Here is a 21,995-nt window from a genome sequence, read left to right on the forward strand (position 1 = left end):
TTAGGTCGATATTTCATCGGCGGGTCGCTAAGGGAGATTGATTATCAGACACGTGTTAGGAGATGGATATCTTTCCATCACTGTTGTCGGAAAATGTCACTTCATTAAGTTTAGTTTTAAGCATGGTGGCACACCACCCCATTACGATACCTGTGTCCGTGAGTAGGCCTACCTCTATCAGCAGTTTCCTAATGTGTGAGTTGTTCGGAGAAGTGCTGTGGAATGGCCATTTCATCTCCTGACCAGGCCCACTGGACTACTATCTGTGGGTCATATGAAGTCTGTTGTGAATGCAGTGAAAATTAGTATTGTTCAAAATTATAGGCTCATGTGCCAACATTATAGCCTTTGCGCAAAGTTTTGGTTCACTGGGAACTGTGAATGCTTCTCACAATCAGTGATGATTTCAGACAACTTTCCCGGGTGGGAATTTCAACACATAACGGGTTGAAGTAGTACTGCGAAAATACTGGCTACCCTTACTGAGCTCGATCAGATATTTTCCCCGTGGGACACGGTGTGAAATCATAACAGTTGAAGTTGGGTTGACAGAAATGTTAAAAAAAAAAAAAAAAACTCTTCGAACTAGAACATTTCAACATATTTAAATATCCATAATTATTAAACTATATAAGATTATACCGTTTACCACTAGTTCACCCATTAACTTGGCCTACAAATGTTAGGCCTAATTATCCTCATGTATGAATTACTGCAACTAATTTGCAAGCTTTTGACAATAGTATCATTTTATTCACCTTCCAGCAAGTTTTTAATGAGAGGGATTTTTTTTCAAAAATAATAAATGGGAGAATTCCCCCTCATCCCCAACATTTCACACCTTGCCATGGGGAATTTCGTAGCTCCGAATTGGGAATCCCCTAGGTCAGCCTCTGAAATCACTGTTGACAATCGACCGGAATAGGGAACACATTGAACATGACCTTTAACAGTGAGTAGCTCTTGTCGTATGACTAACCCCTTTTGTTGGGGACATAACAAAGACATTTTCATAACTTCGTAATGGTTAACGCTAGAGCAAGATTATCATGCGATTTCTACGAAAATTTGCTGTTAAAGTGGCATATTATATGCTATGGTTTCCACTTAAGACCATTGCGTAAAATTTAAGTTGGCGGGTGTCATTGTGATGTGTTCTCAAACATTTTCCCTCATTCCTATTTCCCATACGTTATTATTTTTGTTATCAAATTACACGCATCGTTGTATTTTGGATCATACTTTGGTAATATTTTGCAGCGTTTATCACTTATTAGAAAGTTTCTACACTTTTGGACCATCCTGTATATATACGAGGTGTGTTCAAAAAGTATCGAACCTTATTTCTCCCGCGTAAACCAATAAAGCTCGGGAGACCTTCTTCAGTGTATATATAGACTAATGTGCAGTCGTGATTTTTTTCTTTTTTGCACCCGCAGAGAGCATCAGTCGCTGGCAACCGGCCAACGACTGAAGACGTGTAATGAGCAGTCGTCGGATTTCATTTTTTTGTAAAATGATATTTAAAAAAAAAAACTTGGGCAGCGACATTGCATCAACATTTGCCGAAAGTTTCGCAATACCCAAGTCGAAACTATTCAATCGGATCGGTACATTCAATTTTGAACGAGAATTCAGGCATGCGGAGAGCGTACGCAAAATTTTTACCGAAGCTGCTAACAATGGAGCCCATTCGGCGCATTTGATTCAGGATTTCATGGCCAAACACAACATTCCTATGTGTCATCAGGCTCCCTACTCACCCGACATTGCTCCGTGTGACTTTTTGCTTATTTTCCAAGCTGCAAATGCCACTAAAAGGGAGCCGATTTGAATCAAGAGAAAATACCATGCGGAATGCGACGACACGGTTGCTCACCATTCCAAAAACTGCATTCCAGAAGTGTTTCCAACAATGGCGGGAGCGCTGGGAGAAGTGTGTGCATTATCAAGGAGACTACTTTGAAGGAGATTAGTGTTTCAGATTTCACAATCAAAAAATGTATTTTTACGAACCAAAGGTTCCACACTTTTTGAACACACCTCGTATATATATATATTGCTCGAGTACTAAAGCGATATGAATGTGGGTGTTTGGATCCCCCTTTTTGACGAAATTCTGTTTACGCCACTGATTTGAGGCATTGAGTTGACAGTGATGTCAGACAAGTGGAACACATTTATAACTTCTTCCATTGACTCCAGTTTGTAGCCCCCTGTACGCTCTTTTAACAATAAATTACAGGTTGTGTGTGGTATTAATTAGTTATTATCTTTACAGGATGCTGTTGACACCGTCTAGTTTGTACATCCTAAGTATGAAAGCCCTTGTCCCAGCTATTGATAAAGCAGCATTCGCTTATGATTGGGCAAATTCCAAAATTGAAAAACTCCTGAGAAGACTTCGTAAGTATTACTGGAACCACCAACTATTTTCTAAACATTTGAGAGACGATGTTTTTGAAAGTAAATGGCACACAAAATAATCAATTACTTCAACGCGATGACTAAACTTAGTACTATTTAAAGCGCTAATAAAATGCGTATTTTGTAATTATCAACTATGAAGAATGATTAAAATATATTTGATCAAACTTCAAATTCTCTATTACGCAGTAGTGTTGATTCATCTTGTGATAACATCATCCTTCGAATATAGTTCGATATTGACGTACAGAACAGCTGACAGGAAATATTGTTATACAGTATGTCATAAGGGCACATCAGATATTAACAGCACTTCTAGCCAAAAGGATCCTCCACACCTTCATGGCTAGAGCACCCGCTTTCACCATTAAGAGAAATATAACCTAAAATGTTCGGGGCATTTCATAAGATTCTCAAATCCAAAATATGGGGGCTCTCATATTGTACTCCTTCCTTGAAGAATTAGCAGGTAATTATTCTATGAAAATTTTATATTTCTAAAATATTTAAAGGGTCAAAATAAGGATCAAGGGTCTTAAGATTGAAATAGATTAGTACATTTCTAGTGTTGCTTTTATCTGAACCTAAGTGTGAATTTTGTATAACTTAAACTTGTAGTATATGTAGGTATTGGATAAAGAATGAGCATAACGCTTTAAACATTGAATAAGGAGGTGAATGCCTTCCAACTTGTACGATAGATTTGGATTTATTGAAAGAAACATTTCGCTTAACATTTAAATCCTATCGCTTTAAAACATTTTCAAATGTAAGTACATTGAACACAAATAGACAAGTTACTTAATCTAATACTTAGGATATGTCTAATAGTGTCAAGTTTTAGTCTAAATTTCTTCAATAAAATATTAACTTTATAGTGCCTACCAAGAAAGTATGTTACAATCATAATACCATCTAATGACATACCATTAGCTTGAGTAGTTTTCAGTCATATTTCGTGAAATCTTTATACGTATATTATGTATTACATTTTGCATTATATCTTGGATAGCGCTTCGTCACTGAAAATGAAAAATTTAAAAATAATTTATTTTTAAATATCCCAGAGAACGAAACATTCAGTAAGCGACCTAATCAATGACGACACCAGAGGGGCAAGGGAGCAGCGTTATGTCCCATACATGTATTATAACGTAGATAAAATAATATAAAAATGCTCTTTTCGATAAACAAAAAGTGCTGCTCTCCAAATTTTCTTAACCCCTCCGTTTGCCCTTTCTGCTTAAGAAATTAAAGCTAGCGTCGTTACTAGATCTGATTCACCACAAGAAATCAAATTGAAATTAGATGTATCGTGCAGTATCAAGCTTCATAGGAAACCTATTTAATATGAAAGTTTGCAAGTACAGCTACTTGCGAAAAAACATTTTCCACGGGTTGTAGGAACGAATAAGTTTCGAAAATAAAAAGGTTTTTACTCAATATGATGCTTTTCAATTACGGTTACATTTCCCTAAAACAAATTACCGATAATTACAAAAGACAGTCATTTTGACAGCATCCATGTAAACAGTCATTTTAGCATTTTAAGGAGATTTATTATTGAAGTCCAAAGACATCAGCAGGTCAATAATGCAAGATCTGTTTCCAAAACAATAAGTATACATTGATGATTGGCAGTGGCGTAGTTAGGGGGGCTTCCGGGCTTAAGCCCCCCCCCGAAATCTTACTTACTATAGTAAATTATATGAAATATCTTGCAGAGTTTTCACATTTTCAGGCAAAGCCCCCTCCCCCGAAAGTTAGCAAAGCCCTCCCCGAAACAAAATCGTAAATACGCCACTGGTGATTGGTAAATAATTGTAAGTTTTTGTGCCTTACTTAATCATTGCTGGTCATTCGTGTAATTCGTCTACCATCTCTGAATATTCTTAGTCTTAAAGCATCTGATTCAAACGTTACTGTTTTCTAATATCCTTTATCCTTTAATGTCCAAAGAATCTCATTTTGTGAAGAAGTTTAAGTTCAGTTAACGCGTTGCAATGAAACAACTAAAATCTACCGTTATTCTCTGCAAAATTACGTTTATTTTATTTTGCTTAGCAACAAATAAGTGTTATTGCTTTTGCTTCAGCTGCATCTGTTCTAGAGGATATTATGCGACATGTCTACTTTGCCCGAAGTCATAGTAGTAGCTATCGTTGGAATGAAGATTGGAGGATTTTCTACCTGCCTAAAATTCGTATAGCGTTTGTACGTTGGGACAAAGAACATCTCAAATGTCTCCGAGACAAATGTAAGGTGCGTATATGCAAAACTCTATTTTAAATTAAGTACAATATTTCACATGTGTACTAGCTAATATTCCATTTGAAAGGTGAAATTTAGTTGACCGACCTTGAAAGTAAGGCATATAGGCTACAACATGCAAATATTACATTGGTTTTAATGAAATGCCCGCCTTGACGTCTAGTGGATTGATTGATTGGTTAAACTTTAATGGGGACGTCAGCAGCGAGCCTGTTTATTCCCGTCACGATAAGGCCAATGTTCGATACAAGCTGCACATTAAAAATTCACAATAAACCTTCTTAAAAAAAATTGTAAATCGAATATAAAATCTATAAATTAAAAGAACAATTAAAATTGAAACAGAGGTCGCGAAACGAATTAAGGATAATGACGAAATATATAACAAAACATGGCTTAAAAAATACTAATAACAGAAATGTATTACATGCAAAAAATCTGAAGAGAAAACACCTCAGAGCACGTTAACTATTCAAATCACACGAATAAAGGTTAGAAACACGGTCACTAAAACCCGCATTATCCCCCCCCCCAAAAAAAAACTGGTTAAGAACTTTAGGTAGTAAAGAATATGCCGAATACTCAATGGAACAATATAATCTTCATAATACGGACGGTTAGCGCCACCCATATGGTTGCCATTCGTCTCGGAAAATCCAATCTGCGTCCCGGCGTTCCGAAAATATTTCTCAAGACGCTTAAATGTCCGGGATTTCAGCTAAGAAGAAAGGAAGGTAATAATATAGTTTGTTTCTTCAACTCAATATGGCAATTCAAAAATTAAAAGCTTGAATACATAAAATATGGATATAATTAAGTTCACGATTTGACTACTTTGACATTGAACGAAGCATTTGTTTCATTGGGCTAGGGACAAAATGTTTTACTGCTCAATTTTATTGTTATATCTAGTACTCTGTTTCAATCTGCATCTTGCTTCTGAAATATTTTAATCAATGATCCGTGACCGATATTTTCGGTAATTTTCCGCTGACCATTCAAGAAGAAAAATATATTGTTTGAATTAATAAAACTGAACAGACAACAATGGGAAACATTATCATACCTTGAATGAGCTAAAACAGGTTATGAAAGCTACGAAACATAACAGATCCAGAGAAATTTAAAAAAAAAATGGTTGCAGGATAGGGGGTAAATCATCTGCTTACGTTTACTTAACTATGGAGGAGAAGGTATACTAAAATGACTAAAAATGTGATAACATAATACTTGAACAACTATCTAATGAAAGAAAATAAATTAGTAGGTCTATATAACACTTCTTTTCATTTTAAGCATTTGAAAGATTCTCGTAATTTAGTAGCGTCCTGGATTTTCATTTTTGAAATATGGCAACCCTAGCCATGCACTATAAGAATGACTGAGATCAGAGGGTCCGATACGCAAGCATATAAGGTTCACTTCATCTTGGCGAATAGTACGTGATGACGTTTGCCTTTTGCCCAAAATGGGTTTTTACTAACGTGTGAGTGCAGTTTATTTTCGTTGGCTTAATTCTAATCCATTTGTCGGCGAAAGCGCATCCATTGAACAAAATAACTAGCTCCCGTTTTCTAGCTTTTGTGCTGTACCCCAAACTGCTAACTTGTTTCTTATATGTAATTAAGTCAGTTATGTACTATAAAATATTGATAACCTTTGATGAAGCTTCTATGAAGATGTTTGGTTAAATGTTACGACAAATTATGAGTGTGTATATATATAAGCGAGTTTAATACGTATTTCAATTAAAAGAAGTAAAATGATTGAATGTTCTTCAGCGTAAGGTCTATTGGTACAAAGAATCATTCTGATAAACTTTCCGTCTTGTTACGGTTATGTTAGTTTAAGCTATGAGTAGGTCTACTGAAGGAATGCATTGTAGCTCTCTTATGTTATTACATGTTAAAATAATTTAATAAAGATCCCGATTTTATTCTAGTTATCTTTCTTTGGTGTTTATGTATTAGGTCTGTCTTCTTCTTCTTTCTAAGTGATGTCTCCGATCGAACAAGAACCTGTATCTTTGAGATGATGATTTCTAACAAATCAAAAGTCACTGAAGTTGTTTCATAGGTTCATAAATAGCAAACTACAGCAGGAAAGTGTCATGTTATTAAATTTATCTTATATCAAATGTTAACACAAAAACATATAATGGTTTAGAAGTGATATAAGACTTCGTCTATGATGCATACAAGGTATTTAATAGAAGTGTCCTACAAACATGTTGACGTAAGAAATTAACTCTTATGTCAAAATAATAAAGAAAATATGATGATTAAGACACAGATGATCCACGTAGTTTAAGGACGTTCTCACCGGGACATCTAACACTTGTGAAATTGTACGAAGATTGCTCAAACCGCATAGGGTGAGCTTTTGGACAAAAACGCAAAAATGAACCATGAAGAGCCTCGCTGGCACAATCACTAACGAGAGAATTTATTATTAAAGGAAGAATTCCCAACTTTCGACGTAGGATTTTTGGATACAATTACTGGGAAATTGTGACTCAAGGTGGTAGGATGAAATCGCAGTAGATTCGCCTTTTTTTAAATACAATTTTCCAAAAAACGAGAAAAAGGAAAATTGGAATGTATATACTTCGGATAAATTTTGTGTCATCAAAAGTAATCAATTTCATTAAAATTAAAACAAATGCACGAATAGGAACAGAACTTTGTAGAAGTATGCAAATTACGAAGTATAAAACTTGATTTACAGAATTTTCAAATATTTAAGTGCATGAATTAAAAGACTAATTTAATTATGTTTAAAAACTCTTGTGGGAACTCATTGACTGTATTGAAATAGAGTGTAAAAATTATTCAGAACAAAATAATAAAGTATAACTAATCTATGTAGGAATAGTAGCAGATATGTTTCTTCTTTCATTGAGAGAGAGAAAGTAATGAAAAAAAATATTATTAAAAATGCAGAATGTGATTTCCGGCTCAGAAAATTCGCTGACTCAAGTTGAAATTTATAGGATTTTTAAGAAGCCCCTTCAGTTTAAGGGAATCATTAGACAAAAGCAGCTAATTTACCCTCGTTCCACTGCCGTCAATATTTGCACTCCCCACTCTTAGCTTACCAATATTATCATTCCTTAAAACACAAAAACTCTAGATGCTGATACTTGACCAGATAACTAATTCATTGATGTAATATTTAATCTGTTTTTAATAACTTGTTGACATTATCCAGAGATAATGGTGTTTATTGTTTAGTAATAGGATAGACTTAGAGGGCGAAATTGCAACTTTGTAATTTACTTTGAAAGAAATATAGTTTTGGATATTCCCGTTGATTTGTTCAATAAATTGGTTTATTGGATATTCATATTTCTAGTTAGATTGGATCCACTTAATAGTAGCATTTCGAGCAGAGTAATAATATCCATTGTCTTTGCTCATACTATATATATATATATATATATATATATATATATATATATATATATATATATATATATATATATATATACATGGTGTTAATGAACTATACCGACAAACAGTAAGAGGTGTTTCCTCACATCAAAATAAGAGAAAAAGTTCATATGGACCTGTGGGCAAAAGTGCATAGTTTCAGAGCTAAGGTTGTCCAAAATCGCGAAAAAGCTCAATTTCAACAGGCCTTATTTCGAATTCCAGAAACTGGATGGTGGTCCTTATGAGCTTAAAGGAAGCCATGCATACACAATCCGACAGTGCATATTTCATCAATTTTCAATAGGTGTACAGGGTGTAATTCTCAAATATGCTCTGAATAGAATTTTCAGATATACCCTGATTTCAAGGACAGTCCAAAGTAGGCAGGAGGTAATCCTTGACAACAATGGACATCCAATGCTTCGGAGGGAAGGCGGAAGTGTTAGGAACCGGCAGCTCCATGTTCTTTTGTGTTCGGAATAACGTGTGATGCGATGTATTTCGTCATGGTATATTTCACGCTTCCTTCACTTATAAGCGTGAAAGCAAACATCGCAGCATGCGTTTTCCCGAGTACAAGACACTGTGGTGCTGACAATCCTTAACACTTCCGACATTGCGCCAAACGATTCCGTGTTCACTGCTATCAAGGCTTATCGTTTGCCTACTTTGGACCAATCATAAAGTCGGACCATATCTCAAAACTCGGTTGATGGCATGTCTGGTAATTTCACCCTGCAGGGAATACTCTATACGCCAATTGCATATTAATGAAATATGCATTTTTGGATCGCGTATGCGTGACTTCCTTTACGCTGATAAGAATCACCATCCACAGTCTCTCGAATTCGAAATAAAACCTCTCGAAATTTGGCTGTTTTGCGATTTTGAACAGTCCTAGCTCGTAAACTATGCACTTTTCTCCACAGATCCACTGAACTTTTATTTCTCAGTTTGATGTAAAGAATCACCTATTAAAGTTTGTCAGTATAATTCATTAACACCCTGTATATATATATAAAGATATCAATGGCTAATTCTTACTTCGTATGATAGTTCTAAGAGAAGAAGGTGAAGTTTGTAGATTTCCCTTTTAAAATTATAGCTAAGTATATTGTGATGGTGCCAATTAAATTATTAGAACTACTTAGTAATTTAATTGTTGATAAGTTAATCATTACTCTGGTAAAAAGTTGCAGAGTATCACTGAAGAATTTATAAGATACTTACTATAATTGTTTCCAGTTTCTGCTGGATATCTGATTAGTATATTACCAACAATTACTACTAATATTAAACTTTAAAAAAGTCACGGATTACAACTTGAGCCTACTATAATATACAAAGCTATGAAAAATAATAAAAAAATTCATTATGGAAATTCAAAATATATATACAATTTTTGCAATTGTTCTACTGTAAACTCGTGTAGAAATAGTATTTTAACTGTTATAAGTGTTAAAATACTCTTATAAGTGAATATTACTTTTAACACTCTTGAACACTCTTGATATATTTTTCTTATATCCTCTTGAATAATTTATCTAATATTAGTCTAATATTAATTAGGGCATCATTATACATTCCCTTCCCGGGGCTGATATTTTTCTCTGACCATAATCTTGTGCTGGCCAAGGTAGATATTCAACTGAAAAATGTAAGCAGAAGAAAAGTAGATAACAAAGTGTTGAATACTGAAAGGTTGAAAACGACGAAATAAGAAATCTTTTCGTTGAAAAATTTGAAGAAAAATGTTCAAACGGGGAAAGGATAGGCACAGGTAGTAACGCACGGTGGAAACATATTAAACGTTGCTTACAGCAGGCTGCAGAAGAAGCAGTAGGTTACCGCGAACACAAAACTGCTAAGAAACCGTGGTTTACAGAGCAGATGTTGCAGAAAATGAGGGAGAGGAAGATGTGGAAACAGGTTGATACAGAAGAGGGCAGAAAGATGTACAGAAAGTTAAATAATGAATTACGAAGAGAATTAGACAGAGCGAGGGAAGAGTTTTACAAAAGAAAATGCAAGGACATAGAAGAATTAGAAAGAATTGGGAAATATGAGGAAATGTACAAGGAGGTGAAATCTATGGAATTTCGGAGGAAACAAGGAGGTATTATGATGGCAGTAGAAAATAAGAATGGGAAGGTAGTCAGCGAGAGAAATGAGGTAATAGGAAGGTGGAGAGAATACGTTGGAGACTTATATGAGAGTAGGGATAGACCGTATAGCCTAAATGTTGAAGTAGAAAATGAAGTAGGCGAGGATGATAAAAAATTTAGTATTCTTCGGAATGAGTTTGAAAAGGCTATATCCAAGATTAGGAATGGAAAGGCAACCGGAATAGATAACATACCAATCGAATTCATTAAAAATATAGGAGACAAGGGAAAGAAAGAATTGTTGCGACTATGCAATGAAATATATGAAACAGGAGAATCGCCAAAAGACTTTCTGAAAACGATCATAATACCGATGGCTAAGAAATCGAACCCAAAGAGATGTGAGGATTATAGAACTATTATTCTCATATTTTATGCAGCTAAAATTCTGCTCCGAATACTGAACAGAAGATTATATGAAAGAACAAATAAAGATGTTCAGGAGAAGCAGTTCGGGTTCGGAAGAGGCAAGGGTACAAGAGATGCAATTGGATTATAAAGAGCGATCGGTGAAAGATTTATAGAAAAAGGGAAAGAGGTATATGTTGTATTTATTGATCTAGAAAAGGCTTTTGACCGCGTGAATTGGGAATTGTTGTTGGGAGTTCTAACGAAGATAGGGTTGGAAGGGAAAGATAGAAGACTCATAAGAAACTTATACATGAACCAACAAGTAAGTGTTAGGATAGGGGAAGAACTGACGGAAGAGAGCAATTGGAAGAGGAGTTCGACAAGGATGCTGCCTCTCGCCAACACTATTTAATGTCTATCTAGAAGAGATGGTGAAAAAGAGCCTACATGATGATGATGGCATTTCGGTAGGGGGTAGAATGATTAGATGCATAAGATTTGCAGACGATATGGCGCTTCTTGCAGAATCTGAAAAGAAAATCAATAAAATGTTAGAAAAAATGAGAAAGGGCTTTGAAGAATATGGGATGAAAATAAATGTTAGAAAGACAAAAGCGATGGTGATTGGAACGAAGGGGTCTGTGTCAAATATAAAAGTAGGAGGGGAGAAAATAGAACAAGTGAATAGTTTTCGATATCTGGGTAGTATTCTTAGTAATAACATGAAGTGCGAACGTGAAATAAAAGCAAGGATAGGAATGGCGAAAGAAGCCTTTAGGAGGAAGAAAAGTCTGTTTTGGACCTTGAATAAAGAGTTGAGAAAAAGACTCATAAAATGCTTCGTGTGGAGTGTTGTACTGTATGGGTCGGAAACGTGGACATTACGTAAAGGTGATGAAAATTGACTGGAAGCCTTCGAAATGTGGGTGTGGAAAAGAATCGAAAGAATTAGCTGGATCGAGCGGAAAACGAATGAGAGAGTGTTAGAAGTGGTGGCTGAGAAAAGAACACTTTTAGATATTATTAGGAGAGGAAGAGAAACTGGTTGGGACATTGCCTAAGAAGAGATTGTATCATGAGGGATGTCCTAGAGTGTATGATGTCGGGAAAGAGAGGGAAAGGGCGAAGGAGACTACAATTAATGGATGATATTAAAACAGAAAGATCATACGCGAAGACGTAAAGGTTAGCGGAGGACCGTGGAGCATGGAAGCTTCTCAGCTGCGGCAAGTGACCTGCCAATAAAGGCAGAATATCTATGATGATGATGACATTATACATTATATTGTTATTATGTTAAATTTTATATTTACACGAAATATATAATAACGTACTAGGGTCCTAAGTCAAGTAAAAAAAATCAAAAGAGTATTCAAATTACCAACAATCTCCTAAGCAATTATTATCTTCAGTTAATTTTCGAATTCAGTCTTTCAACACGTCCATATAATTATATATACATTGACAAAATTTTATGAAAAGCAAGCATATAAAAATGTTCAGTAAACAATAGTATAGATCGCCACCTAACAAGAAAAGGAAGGTAATTTTCATATTGAAGTACACCGAACATTGCATTTTGCATCCATATCTAAAATCAATCATAAACAAAGCATCATATTTTATAATAAATCATTCAAACATATAAAAAATATTAAATCAGATCAAATATTTGATATAACTCAAGGTTTTGATTTATATTATTGAAGAACTCACGTCAGATGATTTTGAAAATTTTTGGATATGAGGATTAGATACTTTTAGTAACATGTAAGTACTGGGACATAATATTTTATTAGTATTATGTGACATAATTAGATATAGATTTGAATATTATAATAATGTGGATTAACATAATCATTGTAAAAATGAAGATTTCGTAGAATTAGATAGTAAACTATTAGAATGAGATGCATAGATAATAATATAGAAATTGTTGTTTTCCTGGACATTGCTGTTGGTATGTCTTATTAGACACTCTAAGTGATATTGACAAATGTTATAGCTGTCTACTCTTAACAATGTTTTAAGATATGAAAGAATTATAATAAATCTGAGTCTGCTTCCCTCATTCATTTGCATTGACTGATTATAATATTTAACATAGTTTTAATTTTATTTGTACGATTTATAATGTTAATCTTGTTTAGTAGTTTTTTAGTTTTAATATTTGTTTATAAACTTTTCTATACTTTCCAACGTTTCAAAAGTATACATACGAAGTCATTAGAAACTTTAGCGTAAATACATAACTTGCTTCTGTAAATACATAACTTGCTTCTCTCGTAAGTAATTCTCATTAGTCTTAATTATGTTAAAAATTGTGTAAAGATGCATTTCTTCTGTATAATGCTGCAAAAATAAACCTATAAACTTTTGTTCCAATGTAAACTACTGTATAAACAAAAGTGGTCAACATCTCCAGAGCCAGGCAAGACAAAAGTAAATAATGTTAATCTTATGATTTTTTCTTAAGTGTTAGGTAGTTTAGTTACGGAAATTGTTAATCTAGATACGCATCATAATTTCTGTAGCGTGGATTGAATAGCACAAGTTTATGGCTAAAACAATTGACAGTGCCACAATATTCTAGAACTTGCAAAACAACTATGAAACTAACTAAAATATCCATTTTCTTCTAAGCCAAAGAAAATATACATAAAATAAACCATATACGAGGTGGTTTTCTATTAAACAACGATTTTTATATGAATGTAATAATTACTAGATTTTTTTTCATCAAAAGAAAACACATTCTAATTTAATAGTTTTTGCTTTTAGAATATACAACATGTATGTGTATCTCAATGGGACAGATTTGATGCCAATCTTCTTCGTCTGTTGCCATCAACTGTACAGATTCTTGACTTTGACGGTGAGCTATTCTTCAAAGGCTACAACTGTCCACTAGTATACAAAGCAGAGCGTCCTCTAGGTTGGCTATCGGAGTCTGAATCCTTGTTAAGGTAATCAGTATCAACTTATCATCCATATATATATATATATATATATATATACAATTACTGAGATTTATTAGAGCAAGTTATAAAACAAGAAAAACGTTAAGCAATACAAAAATCTTACTATATATAAAACTTCATATATCGTCGCGTGAGAACCAGAGGAACGCAACTCCAAAAATACGGTTTTCGTTTTCTTTATGTTTGGAGATAATTTTGAAGGCCCCACTTGGTGTAAATGGAACGTAAAGCCATCTGTTCTCCTTGTCAATCATCTGTTGTAATGTAGCTCAATTATCATCTTATTGAAAACACATCTTACTAAGAAAATAATATTTTTGTTCTTTCGCCTGTAAACCTACGAAAATTATTTTCACATAGTTTAAAGTTTGAGGCCTGCTTGATTAGGTACGTTTTATTAACAACTCTTAACCCATCTTCAAGCTCATTACCAAACTGAGAAAGATATTCCAGAGGTAAACATTCGTTCAAATCTTAGTTTTTTTCATACCATTATTAGCCATCTAACTACAGTTATATATTGTCGCATGAGAACCAGAGGAACGTAACTTCATTTTCGTTTCTTTTTGTCATTCCTATGTAAATCTCACTGTAGAAGAAAACGCAGAGTAAAATTCCACAATTATCCACAATTATCGACAAAAATTCAGCGTATTCTTGCAAAGCATAACATATCTGTTTTCAGTATCCTTCCAAAGAGTTTAGAAAAGCATCTCACCGGCTTTAAAAGTTATTTTGTTGATCCACTAAATAAGTCAGTTATTTATCGTGTTCAGTGTGATGTCACTCTTCATATATAGTTCAAACAAAGCGCAATATTAACACCTGAATTAAAGAACACATTAGACAATCAAAAAAGTCACAAGAAGTCACATAAAAGTCACAAGATATGTCGGGATTGCCATTAACCTAAAGCAATATACATATAATTTAAAACAGATTAATGTAATAAATTGAGAGAAAACAAACAAACAAAAAAAAAAAAAAAAAAAAAAAAAAAAAAAAAAAAAACAGAAAACGAGAGATTAAAGAATCATTCTTTATTCATAAATATAAACTAGCTTTTAAATCTGGATTCTGGCAACATTGATAAAATCTGGCTACCTACGTTTGATGTGTATTTTGATTCTGGCAACAGTGACGCAGTATAGACACCACGTTTCTTTCCAACTCAACTTCTTCTTTCTTCCACTGTGCTCTGCTTGTTCTTTTTAGTAACCATCTTATTTTATGTTATGTTTATTTAGCGTTATGTATTCCTGTTCCCATGCCATATTTCTCTTATCCATTTTTATCTTTGTTACCTTACCACTGAAAATGGAACTAACTTGTTGTTTTGATACGTCTGGAGAATATTTAGTTTTCCCACGAGATGATACATTGGTAAGTAACCAATGTTTTGTTAATTTAAGGAGGAAGGTGAGCCATGCAGCCCATTACTCCCTCTTGGCCAACGTAAACAAAATTGGCCACTCGTTTAGAATAAAATTTTCCGTGAAATCTGAAACATTTTTAAAATTTACTTTCAGAATATAAAAATTATTACATAGATAAATAAATTATCACCGCCTGGAATTTACTCTGAGCCTTGATCGTGCAGTGAGATCTACATAGAAATGACAAAAAGAAACATCTTGACGAGGGCGAAGGAAAACGTCAGGATCGCTAGAGGAGAGGAATCCCCCATTCAGGTCTTTCGAGGCACTTGTAAGAATTAGGACATGACATTGATAGAATTGAAATACTACACTCTTGATCCAACAACACTGAAAGGATTGTATTTGAATTTTTTTTCACTGGGACCAAGAATCCACAACTTAACTTAGACAGTGGACAATTAGATCAGATGGAATTTGATATTCAAGAAATAATTAAATTACTAACTAGGAACAAGAGATAATTATATTCTTCATTTTGTACATAGGTGAATTGTTTTATTATTATTATTATTATTATTATTATTATTATTATTATTATTATTATTATTATTATTATTATTATTATTATTATTATTTAATTTCTAAAAAGTCTTTATCATCATTTTCTGGCAACAGTGATAGGCAAACAAACAAACAGCTGTAGTTCACACAGTGACATTCTGTAACAGAAATACAAAACCTTTTTTAATATCCACAAACAAGATTTCTTATACATAAAAGAACAGACTAAACTAATATTTTAAGAGTCAAAGTTAAAACTAATATTTTAAGGGTCAAAGTTGCATACAGTGACAATGTTAATGAGAAATAAATCAGTTTCATTAAAAGACAAAACCTTCCTACATAGTGTACCTTAACTCCTTTTGAGTGAGTGGACAAAGTCAGAACCATCAAGTGTTAAAACTTTTCTTTTTTTTAGTTAATGAATAACTTTGGAACGCTTGTTTTCTACAATCTTTTTTTTTTTTTTTTTCAGAACTATATCTTGCAAGGTATTAATTCTGAAGTAAAAAAGACTGGGAAACGAAACGTTCGAAATGTTCCTATTAAATGTATTGATCAAACAATTACGGAATCCCAAATTTTTAAAACGTCCATATAGAATAGTAATAACTAAAACCAAAGTGGCACAAATGTGGTACACAATTGTGAAGGTGATGTCTTTTCTGACATATTAGATGACACAACTTTTTGTAGGACCGTATTCTTCACTAGTAAATTCCGTTATTAAGGAAAAAACAATATTGTCTTATATGGCGAGAATATATATATATATATATATTTCCTTCCGATGTATTTTGTACTCAATTTACTATTTACTTTCCTCTGAGTTGATTTTTCTAATCAGATAAAATGGTTTGATATCAAAACTGTTACTAAGTGATACTAAAGTGTACAAAACTAGATATTATTTTGATGATACCAAACTTACGATGAGAGCTGTTGTCATGAGCATTTGATTTATTGGATTGCAATATGAGACATAATAGCATTATTGGAATCATAAAATTTCTTAGTTTCCAGATTTTGTCTTGAAATACGTATATAAACTTATATTTATTATCGTTTATTTTATGGTCAATAATTACTAATACTGGTGTTATATTTGTTTCTAGGACACTTTGGATTTCAAGTTTCGAAATGAGTAGAGACAATCAAAATCAATCGCACTATACAAATATCTTTGAAATCCACCTAGGAATGGTAGATGTTTCTTCGAGAGACTTATGCATCATTTTAAGAGAAAGACCATATCTTCAGTTGCTACGTCATTACAAATTAGCACACGCTCTGCATGACATGCATGGAGATCAGTGGCAACGAGGCGCAACACAGTTTCCAACTTACAAACTTCGCAATATAGATGTTGATTTTTCTCATGTGTCCCAAGTGGAAGTGCCAACTGAATCAGTTAGCGCTCTCCCGTCTAATGTATTACGATTGATTGTTAAACTATGCCCAATGGCTGTCAAAATATATGCGCGTTTTGATTGCACAACACCTCATGACGTTTTGGTACCACTGATATGGCTCAATAAGGTTGAAGAACTTAGTGCTGTTTGTGTTTCAAGTGGGATGCGGACTTTGGCTGATTTTAGAGATATTGCTCATTTACTGGAAAAACATGGGAAAACCTTAGATACACTTGAATTGAAAGTGATAGAGTACGTGGACACTCACATCATATTAAAATACTGTCATAATCTTAAGCGCCTTATCCTTAGTGGCAATGAATACATAATGCCAAATTGCACAAGTTTCTTTCCATGTGTAAATTTGGGACAACTAAAAAGACTTCAACTTATGTTCTTCAGTGGAGAATTTTCAGATCATCATATTCCAGATTGTTTTTGGAAGGCAACTCTATCTTCGCCAAAGCTTCAAGGAATATTTCTGGAATATCCACGAATCCAAGAGGAAACACTGACAAACATTTTCAAAAGTAATTCATTCTGTGAGTTATCAATATTAAGTGCGCAAAGTTTCTACGAACTACGATTAAGTCATATAAAAATGATACTAAAGAAAAAATCCCTTCTGAAGTATATTCGAATAAGCGACTGTGAAAACTTCGATGATGTTGAATTACAAATTATTCATCTACTACTTCGTGATAAGAATCGTGCTGTTGACGTAAAGATAACAAGTACATAAAAAATAATATGTTGTCAACGCATATACTCTTTTACATTAATGATGTTCATTAATAATAGTTTTGATTGTAGTAACAAGAGTTTTCGAATTTTGTTAATCATTTGATGTAGACTCACTTAGTTACTGTCTATCACATTTTGATTTCTTTGATTACTTGTTTGATTTCTTACCTTGCTGTGAACTAAAATTTTGTCTACATGAATATATTTATTTGCCATTGTAGTAACATACTCAATATCCAACTATCTTCCACACACCTCAATTTCTAAACAAGTGGTAAAAACTTGAAACCTTAGTCCTTTTTTCAGACTTGTAATTAACTCGTTAAAAAATTAGCGATTAAATCATTCAATTAAGATTGTGTTATTTTTTCATTTAATCAATTAAATTTTCTAAGAGTTAATATTTAATTGATAATCATTATAAAATTCGTTAACGATTAAAACATTAATCGTTATTTTTTTTCTCAAAGTGTATAACAAATGTACATTCTTTTGGGGCGTATTTGAAACGCTTCATACTGTGTAAGGGGTTCCATAGAAATAATTTTCAGGTTTTCCAAAGTAAACATTTTGATTTTCATTAGCCTCGAAGTCTGTATCAATGTCCCCTTTCTACAAAGAACTGTAAACCAATTGCTTTAATAGCTCTTCATTTGATAACAAAGTCCCGAAGAAGAAAGATTTTTGGTGACTATAATACGTTATTGATGACGGGGTTCTTCCAGATTTATTCCTTCCCTAATTTTTAACTGTTTCTTTGCAGTGCAGTGATTACTTTTTAAAACCTTGTTTACAATCTCAAACGGCTACCCATGATTAAAGAAAAGAACAGTGGGCGGTAATGTAAAGTATAATTTGAGTCAAGTACAACGCAATACTCGGTCTAATTCTTAAAAGAATGATTTAAACTTATCGTACATTCCCTTGGTAAATTATTACACTAATGTAAGAAAGTAAAACAAAATCAAAACTTATACAGATTTTAGTATTTGAAAAGTCATTGATAGATTATTACTTCTGCTTGACAAAGTCGTGATTTTATTAAGGCGTTCAAAGTCGAACAGATCGTTCAACAAATTAATTATTCATTTTATTACTTTTTTTTTAAGTAGGTCGGATAGAACAGGTCGGATAATCGAAAGTTTACTGTAGTATAAAATATAGGCAATCCTCGATTTCCATAAATAGATCGTTTCAGGTTCTTAGCATAAGTAGAATTTTTACCATAACTTAAGATTTGTCACAAACACATGAAAAATGCTTTTTTTAAATTCAAAAACTCAATTCCATAATATGCTTTATAAAAAGGATATAGAACTTTATATTCTTATAATGCCGATGATGAACAAAATCAACGAACTAATAACAGTTCATCAGTACTTCTTATACGGAAATTTCTTACGTAAGTTTGAATTTACGTATGTCGAATGTACTTAACACGAGGACTGTCTGTAAGTACACTCTGTTACAAAGAAACCTTACTTATGAGTGCAGTTATTCGAGATAATCTCCGAAATTACTTAACCGATTTGGGTAATTTTTTCGCCATTGTGAAGTGTACTTCTGAATGATTATAGGCTTGTATTATCACGCTTTGATATCGTGGAACTGTACACTAGAAAGGCATATTGTTATATACACAATTTCAATATATTTACATAGCTTATACCTGTTGAGCAGGAAGTCACGAAATTTATACTTAAAATACTAATATAAATCTATCGAATTTATTCTAGATGACCGTTCATTTTTAGATATAAGTCTGGTGTTCAGTTGGTCTCTGATTAGTGATAAAGCCTGAACTTAATTATATAATACCGCAATGGAAGCAAATACGATTCGAATTGAAAGAAAATAATTTTGCGGTAATTCTTCATTCCAGGTTATTTATATAATGATACCAAGGAAAAAGGAACCAGAACATTTCTATTCACACTTTGTTCGTTTCGTATTATGAATGTAACTATTAAGTATATCAAAACTACTGTACTGTATATACACATGCTCAACAATTAAAATTAAAGATTTTTTTTTTATTTCTATCATTAAACAGCATGTATCTCAATATATAAGAAACTTCTTTCCAGTTACACAACATTCTCCTCCTCTTTTTCATTAACACAAAAACACATATATGAGTATTATGTATATGCTCAATTAGCGTTATTCCTTATGAGATGTTCCTGTTGTCCAGGAGTGTATCTATCCGGACATCGTCGAGCACGTTGGGAACGCCACAATGGCGTCTTCTCCGGGAATTTATTCTTAGTATGTATATTTTGCTTTTTCCTATTCGATATGACATCATCCTCGATATACCACCAATAATTATCAATTCCTCATTTTTACTAGCAGGTATTCTCATACAATTCCTCATTTCTACCAGGAGTTTGGGCTTGATATATTCTATGATGTCGTAACTGGTGTGCATGTACCCTTCAATTTTTGTTTTGCACCGAAACTTCGTGCAAGGAATTCCCTAAGCACCGCAGAATTTTTCCTGGGAAGAATTTGGGGAATGGCGGACTACTTGAGACCGAAACATATTGATATTTACTGTACTTGTTTTCGTCATATATTACTATATTCTTTCCATTTCTAAAATTTTCCGCCTGCTCCATACAGCTGTGACATAATATTGTAATGTGTGCGAGATTCATAACTAAATATGAAAGTGGCTGTTGAGCTACATAATTGTTTGGATCGAATAACCGAAGTCCACATAATGCTTCTTCACAATCGTCGATAACTGAAAGGATGTACAATACAAGCCAAATTTCCCCTTTCCAGTAATTTCTTTTTCATAACTTTTTTAACCGTTTGTACGGCCGCTTGCTAGGTCATTACTCTGGAGATACCACGGTGGAGAGTTCACTATCCTTAAACCTCTGTTTTTCCAATAATCTTTAAAAGTCTGGCTAAAGAATAGTGGTCCCTTATCGGTAACCAATACTTGTGACCAGCTAAAATTATAAAAACAGGTGTTTAATTTTGCAATAGTTTAAAGAATTAGTAGTACTGTTGATCAGCCATACTTCCATCCATTCGAACATAGAATCAGTTAAAAGGAGAAGTTTCCTGCCTAATAAGTCAGAAAGATCAATACGTACTCTTTATCAAGGTTGGATTGATTTTCGCAGAAATTGCTATTGATTTTGTGGTGCCTTATTTGGTAATACTTGACAGGTATTGCACGTTCGTACCAGTTAATCTATATCTTCTTCTAGGGAGAAGACATCCTTCCATCAAAAATACACCCTTGCTTCTGCTTGGATTTCCTTTGCACCTAAATGCTGTCGATGAAGTATCCGTAATATTAGAGATCTTAAGGGAGCAGAGATGGCAAGTTTATAACCCCAAAACAAGCATTGTTCTTGTACATACAACTCATGACTACGTCGATAATAGGTTTTGAACTTGTTGCTTAATTGTACTGGCTATCCATGGCGTGACCAACTAATTACCTGTAAAAGTGTAGCATTCTTGGCTAGTGTTGTAAAAAAACGGTTTTTTTCTGTGAAGTTTTTTTTCAATAAAAAACATCGTTCTTTTTCATGTTTTTTTCAAATGTCTGTTTTTTTTTTCTGGCAACTATTATTTATTGATTTACATTGCAGATTATTGAAATAATCAACAGAACTTGAGTCGAAGCCCTCGTAACTTAGAAATCTTTTGTTTCTTTGTACCTATATACTAGCAAATCTGTGTAATTATTCCTTTCGGACCCAGGTCATTTTTGGCGTTTTCCTACATTTCTAGTTAGTGACTTATTGCTCAAAAATCACTCATTCGATTGACATGGTTAAGGCCTTGTTTTTTAGAAGATGGATGTGGCCATTTTTTGGTGTAAGTTGCATTGCAGTGTTGCCAATGGATGGGAAATTATTGACGGAAATGTAGGGGTGAAAATTTACAAAAAATTCCCTAACCGAATTTCAAAATTTTTTGTATCTAGTACCACTGCTGCTATATGGGCTAAAGTCACCTAAAAAAATCTTTGGTGTGTTGACAAGGCACAGTGAAATCCTGAAGTCGCTGGCTTCCATTCAAAAAGGGAAAGAAAAAATTCTGTCATACACATGAAATTTTGACACTTTTTACGCCTCACAAGCAAAAATCAAATATGCCGGAGCTACAGCTTCTATAATTATCCTATTGAAACTTTTTATGGTGCGTTCTATAGGGCAAAGAGGAAGCTTTCAGGTAGTGGTACGTTTGTTTCAATGTAGCCAGTAAGAGGGTAATAATACAGGGGAAAAGGGAAATTTTC

General features: G+C 33.5%; 1 protein-coding gene across 1 annotated transcript; it reads left to right on the plus strand.

Annotated features, from left to right (window-relative positions):
* Nucleotides 1-2,286: 2,286 nt before the first annotated feature.
* LOC145666839 (uncharacterized) lies at nucleotides 2,287-18,074 on the plus strand. Its single transcript, XM_081734416.1, has 4 exons — nucleotides 2,287-2,406; nucleotides 4,523-4,689; nucleotides 13,430-13,614; nucleotides 16,685-18,074. Exons 1-4 carry the CDS (start codon nucleotides 2,319-2,321, stop codon nucleotides 17,721-17,723), a joined length of 1,479 nt encoding a protein of 492 aa, XP_081590542.1. The 5' UTR covers nucleotides 2,287-2,318; the 3' UTR covers nucleotides 17,724-18,074.
* Nucleotides 18,075-21,995: the final 3,921 nt, after the last annotated feature.

Source organism: Thermobia domestica, chromosome 1 (assembly GCF_964235325.1).
Source record: "Thermobia domestica chromosome 1, izTheDome1.hap1.1, whole genome shotgun sequence".
Classification (NCBI taxonomy): Eukaryota; Metazoa; Arthropoda; class Insecta; order Zygentoma; family Lepismatidae; genus Thermobia; species Thermobia domestica.